Source organism: Accipiter gentilis, chromosome 10 (assembly GCF_929443795.1).
Source record: "Accipiter gentilis chromosome 10, bAccGen1.1, whole genome shotgun sequence".
In the NCBI taxonomy this organism is placed as follows: domain Eukaryota; kingdom Metazoa; phylum Chordata; class Aves; order Accipitriformes; family Accipitridae; genus Astur; species Astur gentilis.
Window position 1 is genome coordinate 7,828,626 of NC_064889.1, and position 27,906 is coordinate 7,856,531.

Consider the following 27,906-nt stretch of genomic DNA (forward strand, 5'->3'; position numbering starts at 1 on the left):
GCTTGTGTAATTCAGTTCTAATATGAATGACAAAAATTGTATCACAGAGTAGGATGAAATGCAATGTCATAGAAAACCATCTGTCTCAGGTTATGAAAGAAACAAATTAAGAAAACTGGTAATACTGGATCTGCAGTTACCTGCAAATAACTGAACTCAGTATCAGGTATCTGCAGCCAGTCAGGCCTAGTCATATATTTCTGTCCCATCTTATTTTACAATCTTTGATTTGCGTTCTGGTCAGTAGCTTCTGTGACAGAGTCTGTGTTGCTTATGCATCAGGCTAAAAGAGAAGCATTTACTTGATTGCTCAGTTTTACTTACTTCTACGTGCACAGCTCAACATTACATTTCAAGGACATCAGTAAATATGAATAGCCTTGCAGATGCTACTGCGAAGCTGATTGCATCATCTAGACTAAAAGAGAGAACTCCTACAAGAAGGTCCTTTCTCTGAAGTACAGAAAATGTATTGGTAAATGCTTTATTTATTCACTTATTTTAAAAAGGAAACAGTCACTGAATGATGAATATAAATCCATGTACAAAATCTATTATTGTAATTTTTTTCACATCAATACTTGCAAGTACACGTTCATTGTATGAAAGGACTAAAATTAAAAATAAATAAACAAATAAATCCTCTTGGCTAGTCATGTAAGAAACATGTAAAGCATAGAAGTAGCTCTGCTGAAATCTGGATTTGAGGTTCCTGCACCTATTGCTAATTGTCTGACTCTTCTGACTAGGCCGCATAATCCTCTGTTGACTTAGCCAGACAGTCCTGTGCACACCCCAGAGCAGTTACTGCTGTTGGATTCCAGAAGGGAATGTTTAGGGTGTTTAGTGTTTAGGGTGAATGATTGGTTTTGAGAATGTATGGGGTGTCCAGAACTAGACTTGCTTTGGAAGTTGAAAATACGATTTTGTGACTTGCTCGTCTTGGAGGATGGATGAGAGGTGGATTTCTGGAAATACGAAGTGCTGGAGAAATGAAAGAAAGGCTGGGTTTAGTCTAGTTTCTTAAGGAAACTGAGCTTGTGTCAGCCAGCTGTCTCTTAAGATGGTACCACTGTTTATTTTTTAAATTTAACTCTGCCAATTTCAAACATATTCGTGAGTAAGCTTGTACAAGTTTCATGAAAATAAGCAGCTAGGTTATTTTAATATTTCCGTAGAAGAAAAACTTGCAACGTGAATATTATTAAACGCTACAGAATACACATGGGAAAGACCTCCAGAACGCCCAACCACAAATAAAAGAAAAGCCACCAGAAGTTTCACCTTTAGCCACATGTACCAAGCACAGGAAACTGGACATTGAGTCCCACTGTGCACAGATTGACTTGTTTTCCTCAGTGACATGTCTATTCTGTCTAGTCTGTTTTTGAGGAGTTGGCCTAAGACTGGTTTACTTAGCTGTATGAAAGAGTACTGTTAATAGCACAATGAAGTGCATTAAAAGACATTCGCACTCAATCTGAGGTAAAATTGTACAAGCTGTGACATGACACTTCACGCTTTTTCCCATCTTTAACCATCCTTGTTTTTCTCTTAATGAGTATTCCATTTTTTTCTGTAAGAATTCTGACTTATTTTTGATATGATAAATGCACAGTGATGTTGCAGGCAAGAAACTGACTGTTTGCCTTGGAGGCAGTGATATGCAATCTAGCTTTGCGGTGAAACTTCAACCGCGCTCAATCATGTAGAGCTTGAGGGAGAGCTCATCCTTTGTAGCATCTCCTTTTCCCCTGTCAAGAGAGAGTTATATTAAGTTGCTGTTTGCTAAGTCCTTTTAACTTTGTGGTGGTTAATTCTACCAGAAAAATCCCAAATCTGTAAAACGATTTAGTTTATTAGAAGCTTAAACTGGAAAAAAGAAAGTATGGACTAGAGAAATCGAAGAGGAGCAGAGGATTTATGCAGAGTTTCCGCAAAGGTTCTTTAGTATCATGTAACCGCATGTTTGTTTTGAATTTGGTTGGTTTGTACGTGTACCGCCAACCTTGTGCACGTTTGGGCAATGAATACTTTATAATGGACCTCAGTAAACTGGAGGCCAGCTCTGTATGAGCATCTTTATGGGATAGTCATAAACTAGAACAATTTTTGTTGCATAATTTTATCTTCCTGTTTATACTGTTAATGGAGTTTTGCATAGAGGACATCATCCTGAATGCTTTCTTACCTTCTATAGTACCAGTGCATTAGGCATCAGGGGCTGATATTGAAAGCCAAACCTGGCCCCTGTTAATACTGGAAGTGCATTCTCTGTTCCCTGCTGCCTTCTTTTTGAGCCGTTCAGGTCATATAACTATCTAGAATCCTCTTTAGAAATTTCCTCCCATAAATCCTGTGGCAAGAAACAATACACCTGTGGCTTGCAATACAATACAGAGGCTTATGACAATAACACTTAAACCTTTCTAGTGTCCATTAAGAGTACTCCAACATTAACTTTCTCTGAGATTCAGCTTACCTTCTTTGCATGGAATACAAGATATGTATCTGATTCTGTATCAGAATGATTGATTCTTGTTGGGCGCTGCAAATAAGGGAGCAGGGAGAGCCAGTATATGCTTTGTATTATGTGAAGTCTGATACGCTTTATGTAGTGCAGGACTAGGATAATATCAGAATACAGAAATAGTTGGCAATCTTCAGCCATGGAGGATACTAGATTCTGTTAACATTTCTTTTGAGTTTGCACCTGAAGTCTTTAAGTACCATGCAAAGAAAGGGCAGTATTGTGTGCTTGTGTCTGCCTCTCTGATTGTACATTGCTAGATCATAGACCTGGATAGAACTTTTAATCTTGATCTAAAATTAAGATCCTTGTTGCAGCAGGCATAGAGCTAATTTTCTTCCTAGTAGCTGGTATAGTGCTGCATTTTGGATTTAGTATGAGAATAGTGTTGATAACACACTGATGTTTTAGTTGTTGCTGAGCAGTGCTTATACTGTCAAGGACTTCTCAGCTTCTCATGTTGCCCTGCCAGCAGAGGCTGGGGGTGCACGAGAAGCTGGGAGGGGACACAGCCAGGACAGCTGACCCAAGCTGATCAAAGGGATATTCCATACCATATGACATCATGCTCAGTATATAAACTTAGGGGGAAAGCTGGCTGGGGGGGCCGCTGCTCGGAAACAGGCTGGGCGTTGGTAGTGAGCAAATGTTTTTCATTTGCATCACTTGTTTTTCCTGGGCTTTATTTCTCTTTGTTAATTTACTTTTCATTACTACTATTATTGTTGTTGTTGTTGTTTTGTTGTTATTGTTATATTTACTTTATTAAACTGTTCTTATTTCAATCCACAAGTTTTCTTACTTTTACCCTTCTGATTCTCTCCCCCATCCCACTGGGGGATTGTGAGTGAGCAACTGTCTGGTGCTTAGTTGCTGGCTGGGGTTAAACCATGTCACCCGGCTAGGACTTTTAATCTTGATCTAAAATTAAGATAAAAATTTAATGTACTAGAATATGGCTACATTAATTCTCAGAGTATTTTTGCTGTAAAACAACAGATCAATTTCTTGAAATCGTTTTTTAAGATTAAATAGATTGTGTGAGAAAGTAAGAAGGAAGATCAAGTAGGAGACCAACAGACGGAGGGAGAGTGAGAAATGGGTCTAGTTTGTCCATAAATATTGTCTTATAAAAGCAGACAGAAATAAGCCTGACGCAGAACTGTTTCCAGTTTTCATTTAAGCTCCACTTTCCTGTTGTTTCCCTAAAGGGATCCACTGTAACCACTAGATTTGAAAAATGAAAATTCACTGCTTTTTTTTGGTTATAATTCAATGTATTTCTGCTAATTCTTTGGTCAGCCATAAGCTTTGGGATGTTAACCAAGCCCACAAATATTTTTTCCATAATCTACTTGAAAGCAGATCGCTTTTATAGAAACTCCTGTTACTCAAAAGATTCATAAACATCATACTTTGACATTTATTACCAACAGCTGCTAGTTAATCTGCAAAGCAATACCACTCATTATTCCCTTAAGTCCTAAGGTCTGTCTGCTTTAGGTCTTGTAAGTATGCTTTAAGCAGCACCTTGGTATAACTTAGTACTGAATACAGTACAACAAAAACATTCTGCAAAAAACAGGTGACAAGTTGTTATTTCACAGCCCACAGACACAGGAGTTGCTAAAAATGATAACTTGTTATTTCAGATGTATCTTTCCCAAAGGCTGTCCTACAGTGCTTTAAATTAAGCTTTTTTAATGCATATTTAATTTAGAACTCAGTAAACCTAGTGTGCAATGTTGGGCATTTACAAACTAGCTGCTAAAATCATATGAGTATTACCAAATGTGCTTAGTTATTTATCTGCTATGCATCTTTACCTTTACAGTATAGTAACTCCCGACCCATTCTGACTAATTGAAATTTAATTACATAGTTCTTAGTACCCAGAACAAGTAATTGGGGACACATGTTAAAATACCATTATACTTTAAAATATCATTATATTTTGCACAATATGTATTAGCTGCCATTATAAATAAACTTCAGTATAATTTTGTAATGAAAACATATTAATGGAGAAAAGTTTTTTCATTGCTTGATCTTATTTCTCTTTGAGGGATTTAACCTCAAATGCAAGACTGACTGTACAAATATATAGATACTATTTCCTCTCAGCTTGTAAGTAAAGGAATCAGAGGAGAAAAGTCTGCAGAAGAGGACAAACAAAGAAATGGAGTCACCACAGGCTGCCTATTGCATTATTCATTCAATTATTCAATTGTGCACTACTCATAGACTTCCCAAAAGTCTTGGGAAATACATCAGCTCTACTCATCATTGTTAATCATCTGCTCTTCCTTATCCCCAAAGATACTATAAAATTAGTCACATTCTCTTTCTTTATATTAGAAATGTTCACATGACTGTTTAACCAAGACTTAACACTCCGGTAAGCTACCACATGGCAACTTGTGTGCCAGGAATTATGTACTTCCAGTGCTGGCTTTGGCATTGATACTCTTCATGGCTTTATCTGCTTCATCTAGATACTTCAAATATCTGTCCTCTCGTCAATCTTTTTCATAATCCTTCTCTGTTTTATAATCTGTAAAACATGCTTCATGTAGTAATGATGGATAAGTGGTTCTCTAAATGTTCTCAGAGAGGAAAGCCACACGCTATCCTACACCTTGGGCTATGCATTTGTTCTCATTTTAATTCTCTGGTAGTGTAGCTGTTGATTTTAGTAGGTCTAATAATGATGTACACTATGGTAAATGAGAGGAGAATCAGCTGTTGAAACAAACCATCTGATTGAAACAATAGTACTTTACTTAATCAAGATATGTTACTGTTAGGTAAGTTTATTAACACATACATATTAATTTTGTCTTTTGAGACTTATTACTGTAATGTAATCTGTCATCTGTGAATGGGAGGCCAATGTCAATTATGTTTGAGAACTGATACCAAGACTCATAATTGTATTCAGGCAATGAATCCTTGGAAATCCAAACCTGAACGCCACATATGAGAATGGAAGGTGCAAATTAATTAAAGGTCCTCTTTTCTTATTCCAAATACATGTGTAGAATAGTTAAAGTTTATCTGCCTCTTACTTCTAATCTTTTCAGGTTTCACTTCTGACATTACCTTTAAGTTTATTTGGCAGAAAGGGTGTTTATGATTAACTTTCAACATTAAATGTCATCACTGTATGCCTGTATCCAGTATGCATCCTGTTTTAGTATCCACTCCACCATTTTAATAGATGCTTTCTTTTCAGGACGACTGAATTGGTGGTCCACAGTGTGTACAAGCTGCAAACGTCTTCTTCCCTTGGCTACAACAGGTGATGGAAACTGCCTCTTGCATGCTGCATCTTTAGGTAAGGGAGAGTCTGTACATGAAACCTTCTGCCAAAAATATTTACCACTTTTCTCTACCCCCAGCAAAAGCTCAGAAACACATGAGATGCAAAGACTTTCATGACAAGCCTAGTTCTGGAACAATATATTCTTCAAATTTCACTTAAGTATTGTTTGCTTTAGGCATGCGTGAGGGAGGAAGGTAAAAGTTTTATCAGATTATAAAAGAAGTATAATTGGAACAGTATCAAACCCCATGTATCATAAATACCAGTGATTTGCATTTTCCTTACGGAGCGCAACCTAACAGCTGTGGAACAGGCAAATTCCAGGTGCTTCTGCAGGATTGGCCTCATTGTGGGCGAGGAATTGCATTCATTCTCTGGCTTTTGTTAAACAGTTCTTTTGCTGTCTTCAAGAATGCAGTATCTAGCTATTATCTCTGTTGGCTCCTTGTAGAGTTTAAGTATATGGGAAAAAGAGTTTGGGGTGAATTAAAATAATTTCCAATTGATTAATTAATTGTTAATACAAGATCTTTGAAGGCCTTCTTCAAATAAGTAGAAACCTGTGAAGCTGAAAGTCTTTGATATGCCTTCTATATCCTAACCCATTATGAGGAAACTTATTTTTTTGTTGCAGTTGCTAAAATCTTCTACCAGCGGAACTCCAAAAGGTGACTTTTTAAAAAACACTGGGATTTTTAATATTTTGAAGAGACTCTTCTTTTTGAAAGAAGTAGTAAGAAAAGAGCTTTTGCTGTTTCCAAGGATCCTTTTATCTTTGTCCACTTTGTTTTTAATTAGGAGGAATTGTATATTATTTACAACAAATGTTTGGAGTATTTTGACTTGCAAAGTCTTAAATAAACATATATAATGCCAGCACCTGACAATATGGTAACTGAAACGTGGCTGTCTATGGGCACATGTCTTGGTGAGAGCTCTGCTATCCTTTGTTGTAGGTTACTATTCTCAACTACGTGAAGAGGTTTTATTATCTTAAAATGAGCTTGAAAGCCTATGGCTGGTTGTATTTTCAGACTTCCAATCACCTTGAATGCTTTTCTCTCTATTTGGATGTTGAAGCCAAAGGAAATTTACCATCGTGATGTATAAGAGTTGGAGGCCTTTGGGTGTTGGTATCATCTGTGATTCACAAAAGTGCCTGCAGTTGTCATTAGCATTCTTGTGTCTGCAAGCTCTGTTGGCAACTACAGCTAAAGCCAACCTGTGCATTGAATATTCCATTGCTTTGCAGCAAAGCTGAAGTTGCCCGCAAGCAAACACTGAAACAACTCAACTCCTTAGTCATTCCTTGATCAAAGTTTGAACTTTGTTAGAATTCCCTCTTGTTGTTCACTAGCTTATCTATATTGACTGTTTCTTTAGGAAACCTTAAAAATAATGAGTTATTTGCCAAGGAGAATCTTAAATAATGTGTAAGCTATGCTTCTTTTGCTAATAGAGCAATATTAATTGTATTAGTACTCACTATTTCTATTTTACTGTAGCTTCTTTAAAACTGAATGTTGTCTTGTGCTACTTCAGGGATGTGGGGATTTCACGACCGGGACCTTGTTTTACGTAAAGCACTCTATACTATGATGAGAAGTGGAGCTGAAAGGGAAGCACTGAAAAGAAGATGGAGATGGCAACAGACCCAGCAGAATAAGGAGGTCTGTACGGCCTGAAGACAGTCTTATTAATATCATTCAGGGTCAAAAGCATTATTCTGAAGTTTGCTGTGAAAGTTGTAACTGCTATCAAATTCCTCGTGCTTCCATTTTGCATGGGAAGGAGATAATTGTTTTTAGAATTTTTGTATCCAAATGCAAATGTGTTTGTAGCTTCATGGGCATAAATATGCACAGTTTTGTACTTACAAAGGTCTAAGATGAGTTTGGAACCTGTAGAAAATTTGGGGCTGCAAAATTAAGTGTATAATTTAGCTATCACAAGCATTATAAAATGAGTAGATAAAATCCACAAAAGACAGAAAAACACCATTTAGGAAAGGTTTCCCAGCATGGTGAATTAGGTTTCTTAGAGCTGTGACCAAATATTGAGTGGATGTTTCTTAACTAAAATCATCTGTAGATTTGGTTTGACTGTTGATTAAGAGCTGTACATCAGCATGTATTATTTTCTGAAGATGTCTGGGCCTAAACAGTGGCTAGAAAAGCCAATTTCAGGAGTAATCCCGAATGCAATCAAGTGAATATGCTTAACTGTTTGTGACTTATTTGTAATCTGCTTTTTGTTGGCAGCAGTCAGTGAGAATACAGCTGAGCTGTGACTGACTCAGCTGCTTCAGGCTACCTGAAAACACAGGGGCACAGAAGCACTTATATACCCTTTCTGCTCTTGAACAGAGGGAGAAAGCATCACCTGTCAGCCAAGGAGGGCATTCATAGTAGTTCCAGATATTGGGGAAGGAAGCAAACCACCAGAAATGGGCAGTAAAGCATGCTAACCATGGTTGCAAGGAATTCATATGGGTATGAATAACTGGATCTCCAATAATGGAGCACTGTGTTAGCAGCAGCAGACCCACATCCAGAAATGTAATCCAGCGTACAGTTAGTGGTTTAGATCTTTTTCTAATAAGTTAATATTCTTTCACCTGAATAGAAATGTTGAACCATTAATGGTCCAAGATATTAAACTGTGTCAGGTATGAAGCTCAAAATAAGTTAGTCATAAATACTACCACAGAACTCTGCTTACATTTTGTACCAGGATAATCATAAAGGTATTTCATTCTCTCCCATAGTCAGGTTTAGTGTATACAGAAGAAGAATGGGAACGGGAGTGGAATGAACTACTTAAACTTGCATCAAGTGAGCCTCGTACACATTTCAGCAAAAATGGAGGCACTGGTGGTAGGTAAGTTTAGAGTATGACAAAATCTTTTCGTTTTTGTTCTCAGTAGGAAAACAATACAGTACAAATTAATTCAGAAATCTATAGGACCATCAAACTGCCTTTTCAACCGGTTGCAATTTTTTTGCATGGTAAAATATAATTACCTAAACTTCCCATTACAATATTTAGCATTCTGCTTAAGTTTCCTTGTACAGTTACCACACTAACTTGAGGTTGTTTTGCATCAAAAAAAGTCTGCATTTCATAAATCCTAATTTCTTGGTTTCTGGAGCAAGCATGTTGGCAATACCGTTAGCTTCAAGGAAATGAAGTGCCTTGTCTCACTAAAGATACATAGCTTTTGATTTGAGGAAGAGGTGGCAGAAAGGTAGCCACTGCTCAGATATTTTCACTAAAACATGGAATGACTGAATAACATCACATCTTCTAATAGCATTCTAGAAGAAAGTAATTTGTGCCCAGGTATAACCTTTTCTGTGCTTTAGCACGGCTTTAATGCCATCTTCTCATACTCATACATTTATTTCTGTAATTTTTGCTTTTGCTTTTTTGCTTTGTAGTTCAAACAGAAAATCTTCAGAGAGATCTTTTTTGCGGGCAAGTCACCAAGTAACTCTTCACATTTTCTACTTTTAAAATGCTTTCCCCCTAAACATACGGGGGGAGGGGGGGGAAGTAATATTTTTGGTATTAAACCTAAAGATTAAATATTTGGATGCAGTGTCTTTTTAAACAGAAAGTAGAATATTGAGTTATACTTTGTAGTCTCATGAAACCCTTCTGAAAAATCATTATGCTACTTCAGTCTTTGAACAGTTATAAAAAAATTTATCTAAAAATTATGATAATTAATATTGCACTGATAGAAACAGTTGCCCTTTCTTTGACCATTCAAGCTTTTATTAAACCCATGTAACATAAATAGTGCTCTCAAATGCAAGAATTATATAAAAATTGGGGGGGTGGGGGGGGTGTATTTCAATTTAAACTGATTTCCCTATCATCCTAGTAAAAGTTGATGTTGCTGGAAGGTTCTACATAGGCTATGTCTGTATTTGTAAGAACCACATCAGATTCTTTTCTTACCTAATTTCATATCTGTTTATCTAGATTGATTCTGTAAGAGTATGGCTGATTGCAGCTACTTTGATTACATTCTGCAGAAGTTGCAATGTTTGCCAGTTACTACCCAGTGCTAACAGGCAAGCAAGAAAAGAATGTGTTTTCTTGAAGACCAGCTTAGTATGCGTGTTTAATCTTTGTCTAATAGTCAATTAGTAGCATTTCAGTCAATTTGTTTATTATAAACAGTACCAGAAAACTTGATGGTGGCAGCTAAAAAATGCAGTACTGTCTACTGCCAGCATGTGTTGAGTTTAGATGTTCAGAAGCTATTGGGAAAAAATGGATAGAAACATATTTGTGAAAAAGTTTGGGATGAAATAGCACCTACATTTAAATACCCCTGACCCACATACAGGGTCTGCTTTAAATAGCTGGTATGATAAACCATCCCTCACTTTCAGTGCAATTGCTCCCAAAGTACAGAATTATTGACCAGCCTTAACAATGCAGAAACTTTAGGATATGTGTCTAGTGTTTATCACTAAAAATATTTAGTGTTTACTCAGTGCATGTTTTTCTCTAGCTACTGTTTCCCCTGGAGAAAATTGCATGTGGTGATAAGTAAATTGACAAAATAGGGCATACAACACAATGAGAGTAATAAAGTCTTAAGGAAATACTATCTGGGCTTTGAAAGAATATTACATTTTCCTTTTAACCCTGTGATGTCAAGGATAGGTAATTCCACTAATGCAGGAGGACATTGTTTAGAAAATTGTCAGCCAAATGTGTCTCACTTTCTTCTATTTTGAGGCAAAAAAAAATCTATTGGTTTTCATTTTAGTGTCTAGTTTGTTGCCTATGTTTGTAGATATTTTCCTATTGATACACTTTAGTCTTCTAATGAAGTTCAATTCACATTTCTGTTAAATCTGGCCATTCACCATCAATTTTCTCTGTCCTTATTCTGTCTGTTTCATTCTCTACTTTTTCTATTTCAATATCTACCAGTCAGAGATGTCCTCCAATGTTGTATTTGCCAGTCAATCAACTATCTTTACCTTTAGTTCCTAGATACGTAAACAGGGAGTATCACTATTATATAAAGAATTAATTTAAATTGTTTTTAATGTTTTCATCATGGTTTGCATTTATCTTTTTGCAAATCAAAACAAAATAAGGATAAATAGAAAACAGTTAATTTTTCCTTTAAAATAGTGAAAGAGGAATCAGGCAAGAAACTTAGCCTATTAAACATGTGAATATGTATTTCTCTTTACAATCATTCCAAAGACAGAATGAATGTGACAGAATGAATTACTTTCTCAGTTTAATGTACCCATGTTCAAAATAGGGCCCTTGAGAAGGAAAAGGGATATCAAAATAGCATTTTTGATATGGGGTATATTACATTTTCTAGTTAGGTACTATATTAAGAAAGCTTGCAAATTAGTCTTTGAGTTGTAGATGAGATGTTCTCCTTTGGTGTCAGAATTAGCTAAAGCATCAGAAGTTGTATCTGCTTCAGAAGAATTCAGTGACAAGCCTCAGTCTGGAATTATGCTGCCTCATTCACCTGCAAGTTCCTTTTAGTTATTTTTCAGAGTGAACTACATGCAAAGGAGATCAGTAATTGTTGCTAAACCTCCAAAGATGACTTCTTTGAGAGCACTCTTGTTTCTGAGGCTTGGAAGCTGGCTAAAAAGAAAAAGATAAAGGGAACACAGAAAAACCTGGTTCTTAAATTCTTGTTTCCAACGTGTAAAATCCTTCAAGCACTAAAGCAGAGCAAACTAATTAACTACAAAGCAGATTCTTGTTTTGAAACAGAGTTGCACATCTTCCTGTAAAAGTGAAAAATAAATTTCAGACTAACATAATTGTTTCATTTATCTTCATTTACAAGCAAAACCAGGGGTACTGAATTGAAGCAACTGCTATGAAAAAAGGAAAATGTCTAGTACCCTTTGTTTTTGTTAAGAACTTAACTATTGCAATCCTGCTAATGAGAAAATTTCAACTCATTTTGCAGACTACTGTCAGTCAGAGATTTCAAAGCCTGCTCTAGTGCTAGATTGAACATCACTGTTGTTATTTGCTTCTTGAAAACCTAGTAGAGCTGAAAGCAAGATGTCGTGTTGTATCGTGGTGTGAGCTAATACAGAGTTTGAAAGTGGATGGTATTCTTATTTAGTATTAACTGTCACCTTCTAGCTAGCTGTCTCACATGCTTTTGGCACTATCTTATTAATAAAGTCAAGTGATTTTTAGATGGGGAAGAAGGGAGGGAATATTGCTGTAATCTTCGTGTGTGTCATTAGAGTTTTATTTAAGGCAGAAAACCAGAACATTTAAAAAGGAAGTCCCTCTCAAATGAGGTTTCGCACTTGGCTAGGTATTCAGAGTATTTCGACATAGAATTCTTCATACAAAACTACTGTGTCCATCAAAGACCCTCATCTTGTAGAGAATTTAGATCATTCAACAAAGACATGGCTTTAAACCTATTTTAATTTGGTCTGGTTGTCTGTTATAGGAGTGCTGTTCCTTTTTTAACTTTTCAATATACGTGGCAATTATAGGGTGCAGATAGAAAAAGATTCATTATAACAGTGTAGCTTTTCCTTACTAGCTAAAGTTTCTGGCTGCTAATAAATCTTTTCATTTGGCCTATTTTCAGTTGATGTAAATTGTACTTAAGCCAAATGCAGCCTGGAAATAATCAAATTGCCATGGTGATTCAAATATACTAGTTCAGACAGCCCTTCAGATCTGAAAACGCTGGATATCCCACAGACTCTAGAAAAGAGATAAAATTCAAGGCAAAGGAGGGATCAGAATTATGTCATATTAAAATTAAGTACTAGTACCTACATAATGATTGTTTTTTTCCTTATTTAACAAGTTTTTATTGAATTAAAGATATTTCCTATTTGACAGATGGTTGCATCTCACATGCCAAAGATGATGTTTTACACAAAAGCATGCATTCCCATACAATTAAATACAAAATAACATTCAAACCAAAATTACCTAGGAAAAGTTGATTTAGGTTTTCTCTTTTATTATAGGCCTTCAAAACTGCTTCTTATATATTGTTTTTGCCTGAGGAAAAAAAGTATTGGTATTTTTAAAGACTAAGAAATAAAAATTGGAACTCGAAACATTCACATTCTGTATCTCCTTTAGTCAATGCAGTATACCTTTTTTTTTTCTCCCCTGAAGAAAAAGAAAACGTCCCACTACTGTGCAATTTTTTGTGTTTGAGTTGAAGCTAATTGCTGAAATACTGTATAAGGAAATCAACGGATAGGTTCCTACACCTACCTACAGCAGAAATTTGTACTTGCTAGTAAGCTGCAGCTGTGGTGTATGTTAGTTTTAATTTTGGGATTCTTAAGAAGGGAAGGAAAAGGTTTCAGAAATGGAATAGTGGCAGACTGAGATATGAACTCAGATTTCATTCTGGTCTCATGCTTGTACCTAATCACCAGGTTGAAGAACTTGATACTTGTCATGTTGTTGCAGTACATCTCAACTGTCTGCAGGCGTTGGTCTCTTGCTCTGCATGAATCCTGAAACTTAATCTAAACTTGGAATAGCTGTTACAAGTCTGTTGGACAAACTGCGAATCTGAAGTGTATGTATGGGAAAGAAAAGCAAGGTTACCATAGGGAGCTGTTTAGAAGAAAATCCAAGGATGTGATAACAGATCTTGCTCAGAGTTTACAGGCAAAACAGAGGAACAGACAGCAGATAGCCACGTGGAACAGCAGAGTAGGTGACTTTCCCATTTCAGCTTTTTGAGTTTTTTTCATTACTGGCTGCAGTACAAATTGGATTTTCCGTAAGAGAGAGAATATCTTTGGAGTGCTGAGTAGGTGTCCGCTCTGTTTGGATTTGAGGTATCAGTGATCCTGTAGAATAGACTGAGATTTTTAATATTTTTTTTTCCTTTTTTTTTAATTTGTTCTTACAATCAAGATAAATTATTTAGTCAGAGTGCCCTGGTTGAGCAGGATTCTGCAATGCAGATTTATATGCTCTTAAATATGTGGATTTCATTATTTAAAAATTAACTTTACATGAACAGAGGAATTAATTTCAGTTTCCTAAATTTCCTTTGTCTCCTTGTTATATTGACAAAATTATTTTGTTCACAATTTTCATGGCCATGTAGTTAGCATTAATAAAGGCCTGTAAAAAAAAGTGGAATGGTAAGTGGATCAAAGGATGTGGCAGGTTGCTATGGATACTTGTTAATGATGATTTTTCATTCTCATTAATCTTTAGGAAAATTTGTACTGAATCCTCAGCAGTAGGACTGAAATAATATAAGATGGCCCACATGAATTACTGGAAATGATGAAATAAAATTGAACATTGAAAAGGTTTCCCAGAGAGGCTGTGAAGTATTCGTCCTTGGAGATACTCAGAAGTTGTCTGGACACAGTGCTCGGCAAATGGCTCGAGGTGGCCCTACTTGAACAGGGGCGTTGGACAAGGTCACCTCCAGAGGTCCCTTCCAACCTCAGCCGCTCTGTGATTCTGTGAAAATGAGCAATGGAAAACAGACGTGTAATAGAAGAAAAGGATTTGAAATGTGTGAATGTGTTCATAAATAGTGAATCGGGCAACTTGGTGATGTGATATTGAAGAGTAAAAAAGCCCAGTGAAATTTGGAACTTCATGTGCAGTCAGACTTGCCATTAGCTGACCAGAGGGATAAGGTCTTTCTGATACAGCTGCTTCTGGAATATGCCTTTCACTTCTAGAAACCTCATTAACTAGGAGATGAGGAATAATTAGAGGATTTGAAGAAAAACTTTAGGACTGATAGTCTGGAAATCCTAATGTGAGAAAATAGCTGGAAATCTTTGTGGTATATTGTCTTGCCAATAACATGATCCTTCTAACTTCCTTTGGGCTAACAAATTACTCTGAGGGTGACATAATGGAGTGCAAATGCTGAAAAGCTATCACAGCCAACAGTGGAGAAGAATTCTGTAAGGAATATGAGAGGAAATTATGAAATGGGAAATTTAGTTTGAACATCAGGAAAAATTTCCTGATGAGTTTGGGTAACAGGAAGAGGGATACAGGAGAGGAGAGGTATCTCATTGCTTTATCAGAGAATTTGTCCCCTGCATCAGCCTACTATTAATAATTTCCATCCTGCTGTGGTCCTAGGTTGGGATGAAAGATTTTAATGTAAAGTTCCAGGGATGGGCTGGATGCCATCAGACCTGTGAGGTTACTGTATTTGTCCCACATATTCTAGAGCAGTGCCCATACAGATAATGCAAATTAATGACAGTTAATTATGGAAGTTTTCTGCACACCTAATAAGAGGACGACTGCTGCCTTCATTTAAGAGTGTGCCTAGGTTATGTTGCCCACCTTTATTTGTCATGTCTCACAGAAGCTGCTCTCTGTGTGGATTATATTTTTAAGTGGCACTCAGCTGTGAATTATCTTTACTTTCGTCTGCTTCCCACAACCCTACCATTTTTCAGTCTTCTTCCATATAGTGTGTTTATTTCTGTCTTCTAGGCAGAGGCAAAGCTGTAAAATGTGATAGTGACATCAATGACATTAAACTAGAAAAATAGGAAAGGAGGTAACTGAAACCAAAAATTCTATAAAATGCTTATGAAGTCATGGAAGATCTTGGAAGTGTTAAGCTAGAGAAGTGGGGAATTTAACAGATTTATTCTTGCAGTCCAGATAAAAGAATGATCTGTTTCATAAATGATTGACTGTATAGGTTAGCTTTCCAAAGGTGCTAGGCATTCCCATTTCCTGGAAGATTGTGGGGATTTGAAGCATACTGATGCTAGTTGGAAAACCTTTTTTTAATTTTTTTTTTTTTATTTGTCACTCAATTTTATGTCAGGTTTTCAGTCTTACCTTTCTGGGGAGAAAAGTACCACATTGCATTTAGTGATCAACAGAATATCCCTAGAAGTTAGTAGCACATGTTCTTTAACATAAAGTTTCTTCTTGCTGTCAAAAGGTTTGAGCCATGAAAAATGTAACTGTGCATTTTGTAAGCTTTTCAGTTAGAGAGAATACTTAAAACAAACTTAGCAATTGTGTTTGTACATTCATGCATGAAGAAAAAGTTTCTTTGAAATTTGTATAAGTTGGGAAAATAAGACTAATGTATTCAGATTAATAGGATAGCACAAGTGTATTTTAAGGAACTTAAGGATTTTTTAGTCCATAGATTATATTCTAAGGATTTGCCTCTCTATATGTACATGATGGTTTAATGCTATTGATTTGTGGTGTTAAATTTGAATTTGTGACACTTGATGCTATTGGGAATGGATGTATAGGCTGTAGATGAATCTTACAGGGACTAGTTCCCGGGGTGCTTTGTAACTTTTTAGTACTGACATGAAAAAGTTACAAATCTTGCTCTATGTGTTATATACATTTTTGGCTTTCTACCGTGTCTTATCTCTGTGTTCTTCTAGGTAGTAGTAGTTATGTAATCTAACATGAGTTTTCTCTGATATTCCTGTTGCAACCAGATATCTTTTCTAATAGACATCCTGTTATTCATTTTTTCTTTGTCTTCTGTCATTCCTTATGTCTTTCAGACATCAGATTATGAATAGAGCAGAAACTGCCGCAGCCATCCCAGATAGGACTGGGATAGCTCAGTCTCATTTTTTTTAAAACATATTGTGCGTACTTGTCTTTGTCAAATTCTTTCAATAGATAATTTATTCATTTTGGCCACGTTTGAAATTCAGGACGAATTATCATGGTTTTGACACAATGCATCATACTGTCAGGATATTACCACTTAATACCCATGTTTTGGAGAACTACATGTTGAAAGGCGTTTTTACCGTGTAAGGATAATTGTCATGGTCTAACCCCAGCCAGCAACTAAGCACCACGCAGCCACTCGCTCACTCTCCCCCCACCCAGTGGGGTGGGGGAAAAAATTGGGAAAAGAAGTAAAACTTGTGGTTTGAGATAAGAACGGTTTAATAGAACAGAAAAGAAGAAATGAATAATGGTAATGATAACACTAATAAAATTACAACAGTAATAATTAAAGGATTGAAATAATGCACAATGCAATTGCTCACCACCCAGCCGATCGATGCCCAGTTAGTCCCCGAGCCGCGATCCCCCCACCCCCACTCCCCCCAGTTTCTATACTAGACGTGATGTCACATGGTATGGAATATCTCTTTGGCCACTTTGGGTCAGGTGCCCTGGCTGTGTCCTGTGCCAGCTTCTTGTGCCCCTCCAGCCTTCTCACTGGCTGGGCACGAGAAGCTGAAAAATCCTTGACTTTAGACTAAACATTACTTAGCAACAACTGCAAACTTCAGTGTTATCAACATTCTTCGCATACTGAACTCAAAACATAGCACCGTACCAGCTACTAGGAAGACTGAAAAGACTAGACCAGCTGAAACCAGAACAATAATGAATTTAATAATTTTTTTTCCAAGATGTATATTCTGTAACAGTTCAAATCAACAGTTCAAAAAACAACTTTTCAGAGTACAAAAGACTCTTCAAGTGCTCAAATTGTCTTCCAATTATATTTTACACTGATTTTTTTTTTTTAAATTCCTTCCAAGAGCAGCACTTTTTTTGTCTTTGTCTTAAATTACTTTCTCATTGTGGAGCTGGTTGAGGATTAACTTTCTTTAGGCCTGTGGAATACTGCTCAATTAAACATTTATTTTAATCTAAAAATGAAATAATCTCTTCACTTTTTGAAGTGCTCTGTATCTGCTCCAGCTAGATGAAGAGAATGGAAAGACTTTCATTAATTCCTGTGGTATTTGGATCAGACCTGTAGAAGGGCAATGTAAACAAAAGACTTGGGTTTCTCTGTAGTGCTGTCTTACTGTTTGAATTTTATGTTCTGCTCTCCTACCATATAAGATACTTGTATTGATTCTTTCTGTGTTTTCTGAAACACAAAGCTCCGCTGGCAAAAATGCTTGGCCTTGTCTCACCTAACTACATCTTGAGCTAGATTCCTTCTGTAGTCTGTAAAGAGAAATGAGAATTTTCATCTCATCTCTGGGCAAATGCTTAAGAGGAGAGGGATGATCATATTCCAGATGTGCCTATCTTATTTTGTTATCTGTAGAGGTGGTCAAAGTGAAATGCTTAGACTTCTGATTTTAGATGTCTGAAAGTAGGTGAGAGTCATCTCATTGGAAAAATCTAATAGCAAAATGAATGTCCAGTTCCTTACATAGGTACCCCTCCCCATCTTAAAAAAAATGTTTTTGTAATCATCAAAGAAAAAAAAGCTGACAACTTTGTAAGTTAAATTCCTCCTGCTCAAGCTGACATCAATATTTCTTACGTTGCCAAGGTAAACTCACCTGTATTTTGTTTAGTGGAACTAGAAAAACACTTACCTTTCATTGTAGAGTCTAGGTGCCAAGGGTGTCACATGAAATTATGATTTTTGTGACAAAAGCAGATTTACACCAGGAGCTTGGCTAAGAATTACCTTTTTTATTCCTATTAGGCTACCAAACAATATTAGAAAGTAATGAATTTTGTGGACTACTAAACTAGTGTGGAGCCTGCAAGTTAAAACATTTTCTCTGTTGCTATTATTTTATTTCCAAACATATGTTTTCCTTTCCAGTTTCTCATCTATTTCAGTAATTGGAATATGTGTTTCAGAAGAGTGGGAATATGAGTGACAAGGAAGAAATAGCTGTTGTGATGTGTTGGTTCACTAAAGTTTCAATGGTTGGTTCAAGTTGGTTCAAAAAGTTTCAATGCTGTGTCTTCCAGAGTTGATAATTCAGAAGATCCAGTGTATGAGAGCTTAGAAGAGTTCCATGTTTTTGTCTTAGCCCATATTTTGAGAAGACCTATTGTTGTAGTAGCAGACACAATGTTACGAGACTCAGGGGGAGAAGGTAAGAGTTTTTCATTAGAAATTTATGCACCTACGTAAACTGCATTAATCGTCAAACAAAAGACCCAACTGTAGCATATCTGAGTGTTTATGGGATAGTTGCTACCTTTTTCTGAGAGGAAAAAAAAAAGAGCAGAATTATACTCAATCCCTTTCTATTAGATAAAAGTAATACATAAAGGATAAGTATGTAAGTCTCGCTGAAAATCTGTTTATCCTAGATATTTACTATTCACTTAATAATCACCAAGTTACAGAGCACAATACTATTCTTACTGGTCTAGGTTAACAGGGTTCTAATTTTGCTGTGTTATTTTGGTGCCCCATAAAACTCTGCATAAATCTATCTAATCTGACTTTGAAAATTTGAATTTTAACTGTGTATATCTTGGCTTTTTGTTTTTGCTAACTCCTTTGCAGCCTCTCACTCAGAATTTTCTAGAATGTTATATTCAGTTTGCACATGTGAGCACACAAATGTTAGATCCAGATGTAGAGCCAGCTGAACAGCTGTCTGAGCAGGACTTGAATGATGAAATTAATCTCTCTCACTTTTTACCATGAACTAATAGAATACTAATTAAGGATAGTATGTTGTTTAGCTAAAGGGGAATGTTTGGTTGACTCAAGGGGGATTTTAAACACATGATAGAGTTTTACAGAAATTTACTTCCACAGGAAAGTGCTGCGTAATTGCAGTTTCCATTCAAATTGTGAACTATAAGTAATGATAGTGATTACTTGTAGTAATTACCATTACTACAAGTAACATTAGCACAATTGTTACATACAATAGAACCAAGATTATTGTCTGTTCTTTGACATAGTTTTTTAAAAAAAATCTCACTTTTCTTTACAGCATTTGCACCTATACCATTTGGAGGAATTTATTTACCACTTGAAGTTCTACCTAACAGATGCCATTGCTCACCTCTTGTGCTAGCCTATGATCAGGCCCATTTCTCTGCTCTTGTTTCCATGGAACAAAAAGATCAACAGAGAGAACAAGGTATGCTATAAACACAGCAACCCAAGGGTATATACTAAATGCAGTGCACAAAGTACTTTCTTCTACCTGTAGGTATATTTATCTATTAGAAACAAAACAATATCCACTAAATTTTATTGCTGCATTCTTAGGAGTTTAAGTGGTCTAATCACGAGACTGGGAGCCAAGAATTCTTGAGTCCTAATCCTTGTGCTATCACTGCTTTTGGCACTTAAACCTTTTCTGTCAGTTCCATGTATGTAAATGGGTATAGTCATAGTTACCTATTGTGCTTCTGGGTTCTTGAAGGCCTTTGTTAATATGGGTTGGTAAAGTGTTTAGAAGATTGTGAGTCAGATTACTATTGAAAACTCCTGTAATGGAAAAATATCTCTTCTAGTGTGCTAAATATACTTTTCACATTTAAAAACATGTAGTCAAAATGTTTTTGTCTTATCATCTTGCTGTATTCTGTTTTACTTCGGTACAGTGACAACAAAGTCTGACCAGATATTTCTGTGTGAAGTTTGAGCTTCCTGGACATGGGATTTGGAGTGACAAGAGCTTCAGGACTGGATTTGTTCTTGCATCAGTAACCTAGGAGCTAGCTATAACTGCCCTTATTTGGAAGACCTGTTTGCTTAATAATAGAAAGCTGTGAGATGAATTCCTATCTGTCTTTGCTCCTTTTGTGGGGAAGTGAAAAGAGTCTTGCCAAAAACAGGGTGAGGCTTCAGAAAAATTCAGTGGAGTTTTGCTGTTAGGTATGAGTCCTCCTTTTTTTTTTGCCTGATGACACTGCAGAGGTGTTTTAAATCCCTTGCAAATGTATATACCTGTAAAGTAAACAAGGAGTGTGCGCTGGTTTTTGAGATCTCCTGAGTGAATTTCATTTAGTCCTCCTTCCTAGAGAGTACTTTAGAGGCAACTAAATAGCCTTCATTTAATTTCCTAACCCTATTTGCATTTCATCTGGTTTTGGATGTATTGGGCGTTTTCCATGCTTATGAGACAGTCAGCATGCTGTAGCTGTGCAATGTAGAGAGCAAGGTGTTCATTAAAATGATGCAAAGGAGGAAAGAAATGCTTGAACAAGATTTTGTTGTAGACATCTTTGTGCAAGAATTTGACATCTAGTTAAGTCATCCTTGGAAGGAGCAAAGAATTTTCTATATGAGGTTGTGTGAGATGGGAAACACTCTACATAGGGTTGCATGTGGTATTGGCAAACTGTGCTGGTGAAGAGGAGACTGAATCATAAGACAGAAATGGAGAAAAAGGTTGATCTAGATGTCACGTATTCAATGGGAAAATCAATCCAGTCCAACGATTCAACCTTCAGTGGCACATAGCTATTTTAGGGATTTGTAGTAAGTGCTTGGCAATAGGTCTGGCCTTTGCATTATACACTGGGATGTTGCAGCTGCCTTCCAGCCCTCAATCTGTAGAAGAGCGGGCCTTAAGGAAAATACTTTTCACGTAGGAACCATTTCCAAAGCAGTACACTGAGGTATAATGTGAAACACCTTGTGAGAAATGAAAGTCTGCAAAGCAAATTCATACCATTTTAATACAGTAATGTGATATGAATGAAGACTAACTTTTGGAGAGCTTTTTTAAGGATACTGTTTCACTGTTGATGACTGCTGATGATAACACTGCAGCCAGGACTGTAATGTCAGCATGCTATTAAGTTAGCTCCTGCAAATTAGTCTGTGTTACAAATTGCAGAGTTGTTTTGTTGTAGAACATGGCTCCATGTCTTTGGTCTTGATCCTTTTTAGGTCTGAGTTCTGTTGGTGGTGAAACAAGACAATTTCTGGAGTAGGCAGAGTCCATTTCTTCCTTTCTAACAGTTGGGATTGGAATAATATCAGTAGACTGACAGTAACCTCATTTATTTTGGGCATGTCTATCTGCATTCATACAATACTTCATTATCACAGGTCTTAGAAGAGTCTATGTGCATAAGTAGTTCGATTGAATACACAGAACTTTATCTACAATAACTTTGCAGATAGGGTAACCACCATGCACCAAACCTTTTGCTATTGTGGCATCCTCTAAGTGACAGGATTGACGAAAGTTCGTGAGGGAAACTACTGTCCAGCTGCTCTGACCCTACCTCTCAGTATGTGTTAAAGTATTCAGTGGTGCCACCTACTGAAATATTCCCAATATTACAAGCCGGGTATTCCTGTTAATTACACACTGCAAGATCTTGGGTTTGATAACAAGGTCATACATTCGATTTCTTCCACAAGTGCTAGCAATAATGTTTAATATACTTCTTGTGGTTAGAAGCTGTCTTTCTGTTGGATTTTCCTATACATGCAGTCACACAGGAAAGGTACTGGGAGAGAAAAAGCTACCAAATATGCAGCACAGCATCAGTACCATTAAATATTGGCTTTGTTCATGTATAAGTTCATCCAGGTTAATTACAAGGGTTGCTGAATCAAAATAGTTGTGTGGTTTTTTTGTATGATACGATTTTACATGTTTTACTGCAGGGCCTTGAACACACAGGCTTCAATTCTGTGGAGCAGCAGAGAGCACTTGGCATTAAGTTGGGGATGAAGGGAATGCTTTAGCTTTCAGCTGCCAGGCTGGTTGCTGTTAGAGACTGCAGCAGTCTAACAGCAACCACAGCATTGCTATTGTCCTTCCAATGCTGTGACAAGAAATAGATTGGCACAGGGATGCTCTAATAATGCCTATATTTTGTACTTGTCAGCATAGAGATGTTGGCAACTTTGGCACAGAGGAAAAGAAGAGCCACAATTGCTAGAGTCAGGAAAGAATGGCACAGGTGCCACACAGTACATGCCCAGATTTTGAAATATCAGAATGTAGCTGAGAGCTCTACAACTTCTTAAAAGGAGCATCTCTGATAGCCAGACCATTCACAACTCATAGGTTTTGTACTCTAACCATGTAACCAGATGTCAGGAGCAGCATCTGAAGCTGTCTGAACTATTGCATGTACATACATACATGTTGAAGCTGCTGAGAAGCTCTCTTGTGGAGGAGACAGTATGTCCTATATTTGTGAAATATGTGTGGTCAAGTAAATGCTGATGTGAACGCCTGAAGTTCTGCTTTGGCATATAGTTGTTTATCAGATCATTTTGAGCACTACTATAAGTGTATATAAAGAGAGAAAACATGCTAACATCCTCTCGTCTAGAGAGGATTTAAAACACATTTTGACACATCTTCTTTTCACCAGCACATAGCTGGCATTCTGATGGTTACTGAAGGCCCTCTTGTTTTGAAATCGACAACATCTGATTAAAAATCTGTGAATACTTCTGTATTCATGCAGGCTGTATTTATGCAGGTGTTTTGTATCTTTGTTCATAGAAAATAAAGACCAGCTCTCAACTGCCCCTAAGACTGCTTCACTGAACTTAGAGCTTCCCACAGTCCCATGCTTTGACAGTCAATCAGCAGTAAAATGGCTGCCCACAATCGGTTTGCAGTAATGAGCGTGAGAGGTGTGACAGTGATTTTTAAGAGCAGTATTGTCGTGGTTTAACCCCAGCCAGCAACTAAGCACCACGCAGCCGCTCACTCACTCCCCCCCATCCAGTGGGATGGGGGAGAAAATTGGGAAAAAAGAAGTAAAACTTGTGGGTTGAGATAAGAACGGTTTAATAGAACAGAAAAGAGGAAACAAATAATGGTAATGATAACACTAATAAAATGACAACAGTAGTAATAAAAGGATTCGTATGTACAAATGACGCACAGGGCAATTGCTCAGCACCCGCCAACCGACACCCAGCCGGTCCCCGAGCGGCGATTCCCTGCCCCCCCACTTCCCAGTTCCTATACTAGATGGGACGTCCCATGGTATGGAATACACCGTTGGCCAGTTTGGGTCAGGTGCCCTGGCTGTGTCCTGTGCCAAATTCTTGTGCCCCTCCAGCTTTCTCACTGGCTGGGCATGAGAAGCTGAAAAATCCTTGACTATAGTCTAAACATTACTCAGCAACAACTGCAAACATCAGTGTTATCAACATTCTTCGCATACTAAACTCAAAACATAGCACTGTACCAGCTACTAGGAAGACTGAAAAGACTAGACCAGCTGAAACCAGGACAATAATGAATTTAATAATTTTTTTTCCAAGATGTATATTCTGTAACAGTTCGAATCAACAGCACTGTACCAGCTGCTAGGAACACAGTTAACTCTATCCCAGCTGAAACCAGGACAAGTATGTCAGTATCTGTGTCAGCATTTTATTTTACTAGTATTTTCAGAAATACTTAAAGTGTTCTTCTTTATAGAAGATTAATAATGACATTTGAGGCATGAAGATGAGTGCTGGGAAACATTGTGACTTCACAGAAGGCAATACACCCAACTGAGGAATGGTATGGAAGTCCTGGCTGTGTGTCTTAAAACTGCAGTGGACAAAATAGCTGGTGTTACTTTTGACGTATCCTATCTGTTGGCATTAGGAGTTGTAGACTGAGTTTCAAATAGTGTGGTTTCAGCTACAGAGCATCCAAAACCAAGTGTAACCAAACTACCTCATCAAAGTTGCAAACTCTGCTGTGACTGGGCATCAGGAAGGCGCTACAATCTGTTGGGTTTGCTTTAGAAATGAATGTGATAGATCCTGCTTGCAGTCCTAACACTAAAATACTTTTCTGTCAGGAAAAGTGGGGAAATCCTACAAGAAACCCCAGCTATCAAACAGAATTCCCCAAGAGAGAGGAAAACTCTTGCAGTGAAGGTAGAATTTTAAAACTCCATTACTTTAGCAGATAATTTTTGCATGAAGATGGTAGAGCTTCATACAACTTCAGACTATCCCTTAGAATGAGTATACAGTTTCCATTCAACTCTGAGTTTGAAAAATAATAGTTAACAAATTTCTGTGTGAAGAAGGAGACATTATGTGTCATAATGTGTACATTAGTTAAGAGAGCAGTGACATGCTATGGGCAATCAGCTCTAAGCTTTGTTTTGTACTTCGATATTAAGATTTCAATAAAATTGAGTATCACTAAACATTTTTAATAGGTGTATTTTCAGTATCAGTAGAAACAGCCAGCTTTAAAAACGATTCCTTTAAAATTTGTTTATAAAAATGATCATTTATTGAACTATATGAAAACTAGTTAGTTTCAATCTGTCCTTAGAAAAGAAACTCAGATTTACTTTTTGAGGTTTATATCCCAAAGAGACTGATTCAACTCTTGGTGACAGTTCTTTGGTCCACACTTCCCAACATCACCTGCCTCAGGATCACATTCCCAGTTCTCTACCAGGCTGTACCTGTAAGGTCAGGTACTACCAGAAGGGAAGTGGTGTGTTGTGAACTTATAATGCCTTCTTCCTTTAAACAGCTGATACGTTGCATTGTAAGGTCAGTTGTAAATCCAGTCAGTACCTGCTAGTAATTCAGTTAATGGGAGAGTATGTGTTTTCCTTGGGAAACACGATCAGTTAGTTGTGTTCTCAGTTATTCCCGCCCCTTTGATGCAATAATTGCATTGAATGCAGCAGGGTAAGCCCTCGTATTACACCAAGGAGTGTTAAAAAGTGTGTTCAGTTGTCAACTCTGCTGAACATTTCTTATGTTCTTGTGCTTCAGGAGCTTGCTTTACAGTGTATTTTGAACTGTAGAGTTAGACTCTCTGCTACTTATTCTCATTGAGTTTTTAAAGGAGCTAAATTATCTTACAATATTAATTTCTGTGCTTGCATCTTACAGCGGTATCTGCAACTAAAGTTGATTAATCTCCAGCTGTTCTATACTATATTTGCAGTTAATATGGGGAAAATATTTCAAGAATTACCTACTATAAGCAGTAGGGGGCAACGTTTCCACAAAATTTCTAGAGATTTGACCTTTTTCTTTCCAGTCTGCAAAGATGAAAATACCTATATACTTTTTGCAGTTGTCAAACTGTCTGAATCAAATACTGGCTTCAACACGTTAATCTAAAATGCAGATTACATTTCCTGTATTCTGCTAGGTGAGGAAAAATATTTGACCAAAAATGCTGTACTTTTGTTTTGACAACGTATGTTTTCTGAACTGCAGAAAACATTATAAACAGCATATAACCAGTAAGTGCAATCAGTTTTCAATAATTCAGTGCCATGATGTTTGCGTGATTTCTCCAGGTTTCATTGTCCCTAGGCTTTGCTGGAATGAATACCTAGGCAAAGTCCGTTAAGGGTTCTAGTATAGAAAATTAAATTCCTTGATTGGTTGTCAGAGGAGCAGCAGTGACCTGCACCATGCTGAGGATCCCACCCAGTCCCTCAACACCTTTTTTTTTTTTTTTTTTTTTTGGTCTTTCCCGATGAAATGGAAGCAAATTGCTGGCTTTAATTAAAGCTGAGAGTGTTTTTCTCTTAGTTTCTTGCTGTTGATGAATGATAGACAGCTGTAAAATCAGAGTGCAGTCCCTGCGTGCTGAGTATAAAGCAGAGTCATTAAGATATGTGTCAGAAGGCAGAGCCCTAGCAGAGCGGGGAAAGGACAGCAAGAGCCAAAACAGCTAGACAGTAGTGCTGGGATATAACAGCAGTAATGGTCATTTCAATACACTCAAGACAGGCCTCAAACTGACCTCTTAACCCATATATATGTTAATCTATGCTCCTCAATTATGTTATTTCACAGTTTGAGTCCGAAATTGCTGTAACTGCATTTTGCTTTGTTTCATCATGCTGTTATCAATATATTTTTGTTTCTTTGAGAGTGGAAAACAAAAAGGTACTAAACTGAAAAGACAAAATAATTAACAAGTATGTGCATCTGTGTGAGACAGGCAGGAATTTTTCAACTTCTTATTGCTTTCTGCTATTCTAACGGCTCTGTCTCCAGGAAATGTTTATTGTGCATTACAGAATGGCAACCTTGTTCTCCCAGAGGTCTCCCCTCCTCCACAGGTGACTGTCTTTCTCTCCATGAGCAATCAGTGTATATTAACCTCTCCCTCTTCTATTGCACAAACATCAAAATAGGGAAATGGAGCCTGATATAAATCATTTGTGGTGCTCTGGATGAGACAGTTCTGCAGCACACTCAAATTCTGCCCTTCTTCTTCAACCAGTTATGCTGCTTTTCACAGTTGAATCATTTTTTTAATCGTTTTTGTTCCCCCCCCACCAAAATCCTTGTTTCTTCTCTACTTTAGCGGTGATCCCTCTGACTGACTCTGAACACAAGTTACTGCCTTTGCACTTTGCGGTCGATCCTGGGAAAGACTGGGAGTGGGGAAAAGATGACAACGATAACACCAGACTGGCCAAGTAAGACCTTTCTGTAACTTCAGTGTTAAGCAGTAAAATGTCTTGAGCCATACCTGATTGAAGTATTGGGAGAACTGCTCACAGAGAGGGCTTTGTTCATGTTCTCTGGTTACATGGGAGAAGACGTGGGTGGGTCTCCAGCTGACGGTCACAATTCAGGCTGCTGTTACATCTCTCCCTGTTAAGAAGTATTGCGTTTTCTTTCAGGCTTTTTGACTGTTTGTTCCCTTCTTTTTTCATCCTTAGTTTGATTCTGTCTCTTGAGGCAAAGCTTAATCTTCTACACAGCTATATGAATGTAACATGGATACGCATACCATCTGAGACACGGGTAAGGTAAACTTCCACCTCGGTCTAAACAAGATGAGAGATACAAGGCACAACAGGGTGTTGTGTAGGGACTGGCTAGCTGCCTGGAAACACCTCAGTGTCCTAGCAGCAGGGGCAAGTCACTCATGGCTCATTGTCATTACAATCAGGCTTATAGATTTGTCTGGTAGTTTTAATAACACAGTTGCTTTTATATCTTTTGCAACTCGTACTCTGTTCTGAAATGTATTTTCTAGCTTAATCTTTCTGTTACTTATTTCAGTAGTTCATGTAGTTCAGAAAAACCTTAAAAGAGACCTTTTCTCACCATTGTTTTCTCAGAACTTTGGCTTGCTCTCCTAATGCCACTGTTAGGTCACCAATCCCAAGTCCTTTCTCTTTCTGAGAATACATTTGTACCCCTGGACAGCTCCCAGTTTAGAGTGGCTGACAAAAGTCCACAGACGGGCAGGGAACTCGAGCCTGGTTCTTTCAGAAAGCTATTTTAGAACCATGCCCAGCTGACATCGTCAGCTGCAAATTTCTCTGCAAATTACATTGAATAGATTGAGGGGTTAGTCTGGAGGCAAAAGGT

At 37.3% G+C, this 27,906-nt stretch overlaps 1 protein-coding gene across 5 annotated transcripts in view; it reads left to right on the plus strand.

Annotated features, from left to right (window-relative positions):
- OTUD7A (OTU deubiquitinase 7A) overlaps positions 1-27,906 on the plus strand; it is a 149,726-nt gene that overhangs the window by 118,841 nt on the left and 2,979 nt on the right. For 4 of the 5 annotated variants that reach the window (XM_049813321.1, XM_049813325.1, XM_049813322.1 and 1 more), the window contains 7 exons: positions 5,766-5,867; positions 7,398-7,525; positions 8,623-8,735; positions 18,600-18,727; positions 19,586-19,735; positions 26,888-27,002; positions 27,249-27,333. In XM_049813321.1, the coding sequence (XP_049669278.1) occupies positions 5,766-5,867; positions 7,398-7,525; positions 8,623-8,735; positions 18,600-18,727; positions 19,586-19,735; positions 26,888-27,002; positions 27,249-27,333 (821 nt within the window). Of the gene's footprint in view, positions 1-5,765; positions 5,868-7,397; positions 7,526-8,622; positions 8,736-18,599; positions 18,728-19,585; positions 19,736-26,887; positions 27,003-27,248; positions 27,339-27,906 lie in introns of all 5 variants that reach the window. The other variant, XM_049813326.1, reaches the window with a different exon arrangement.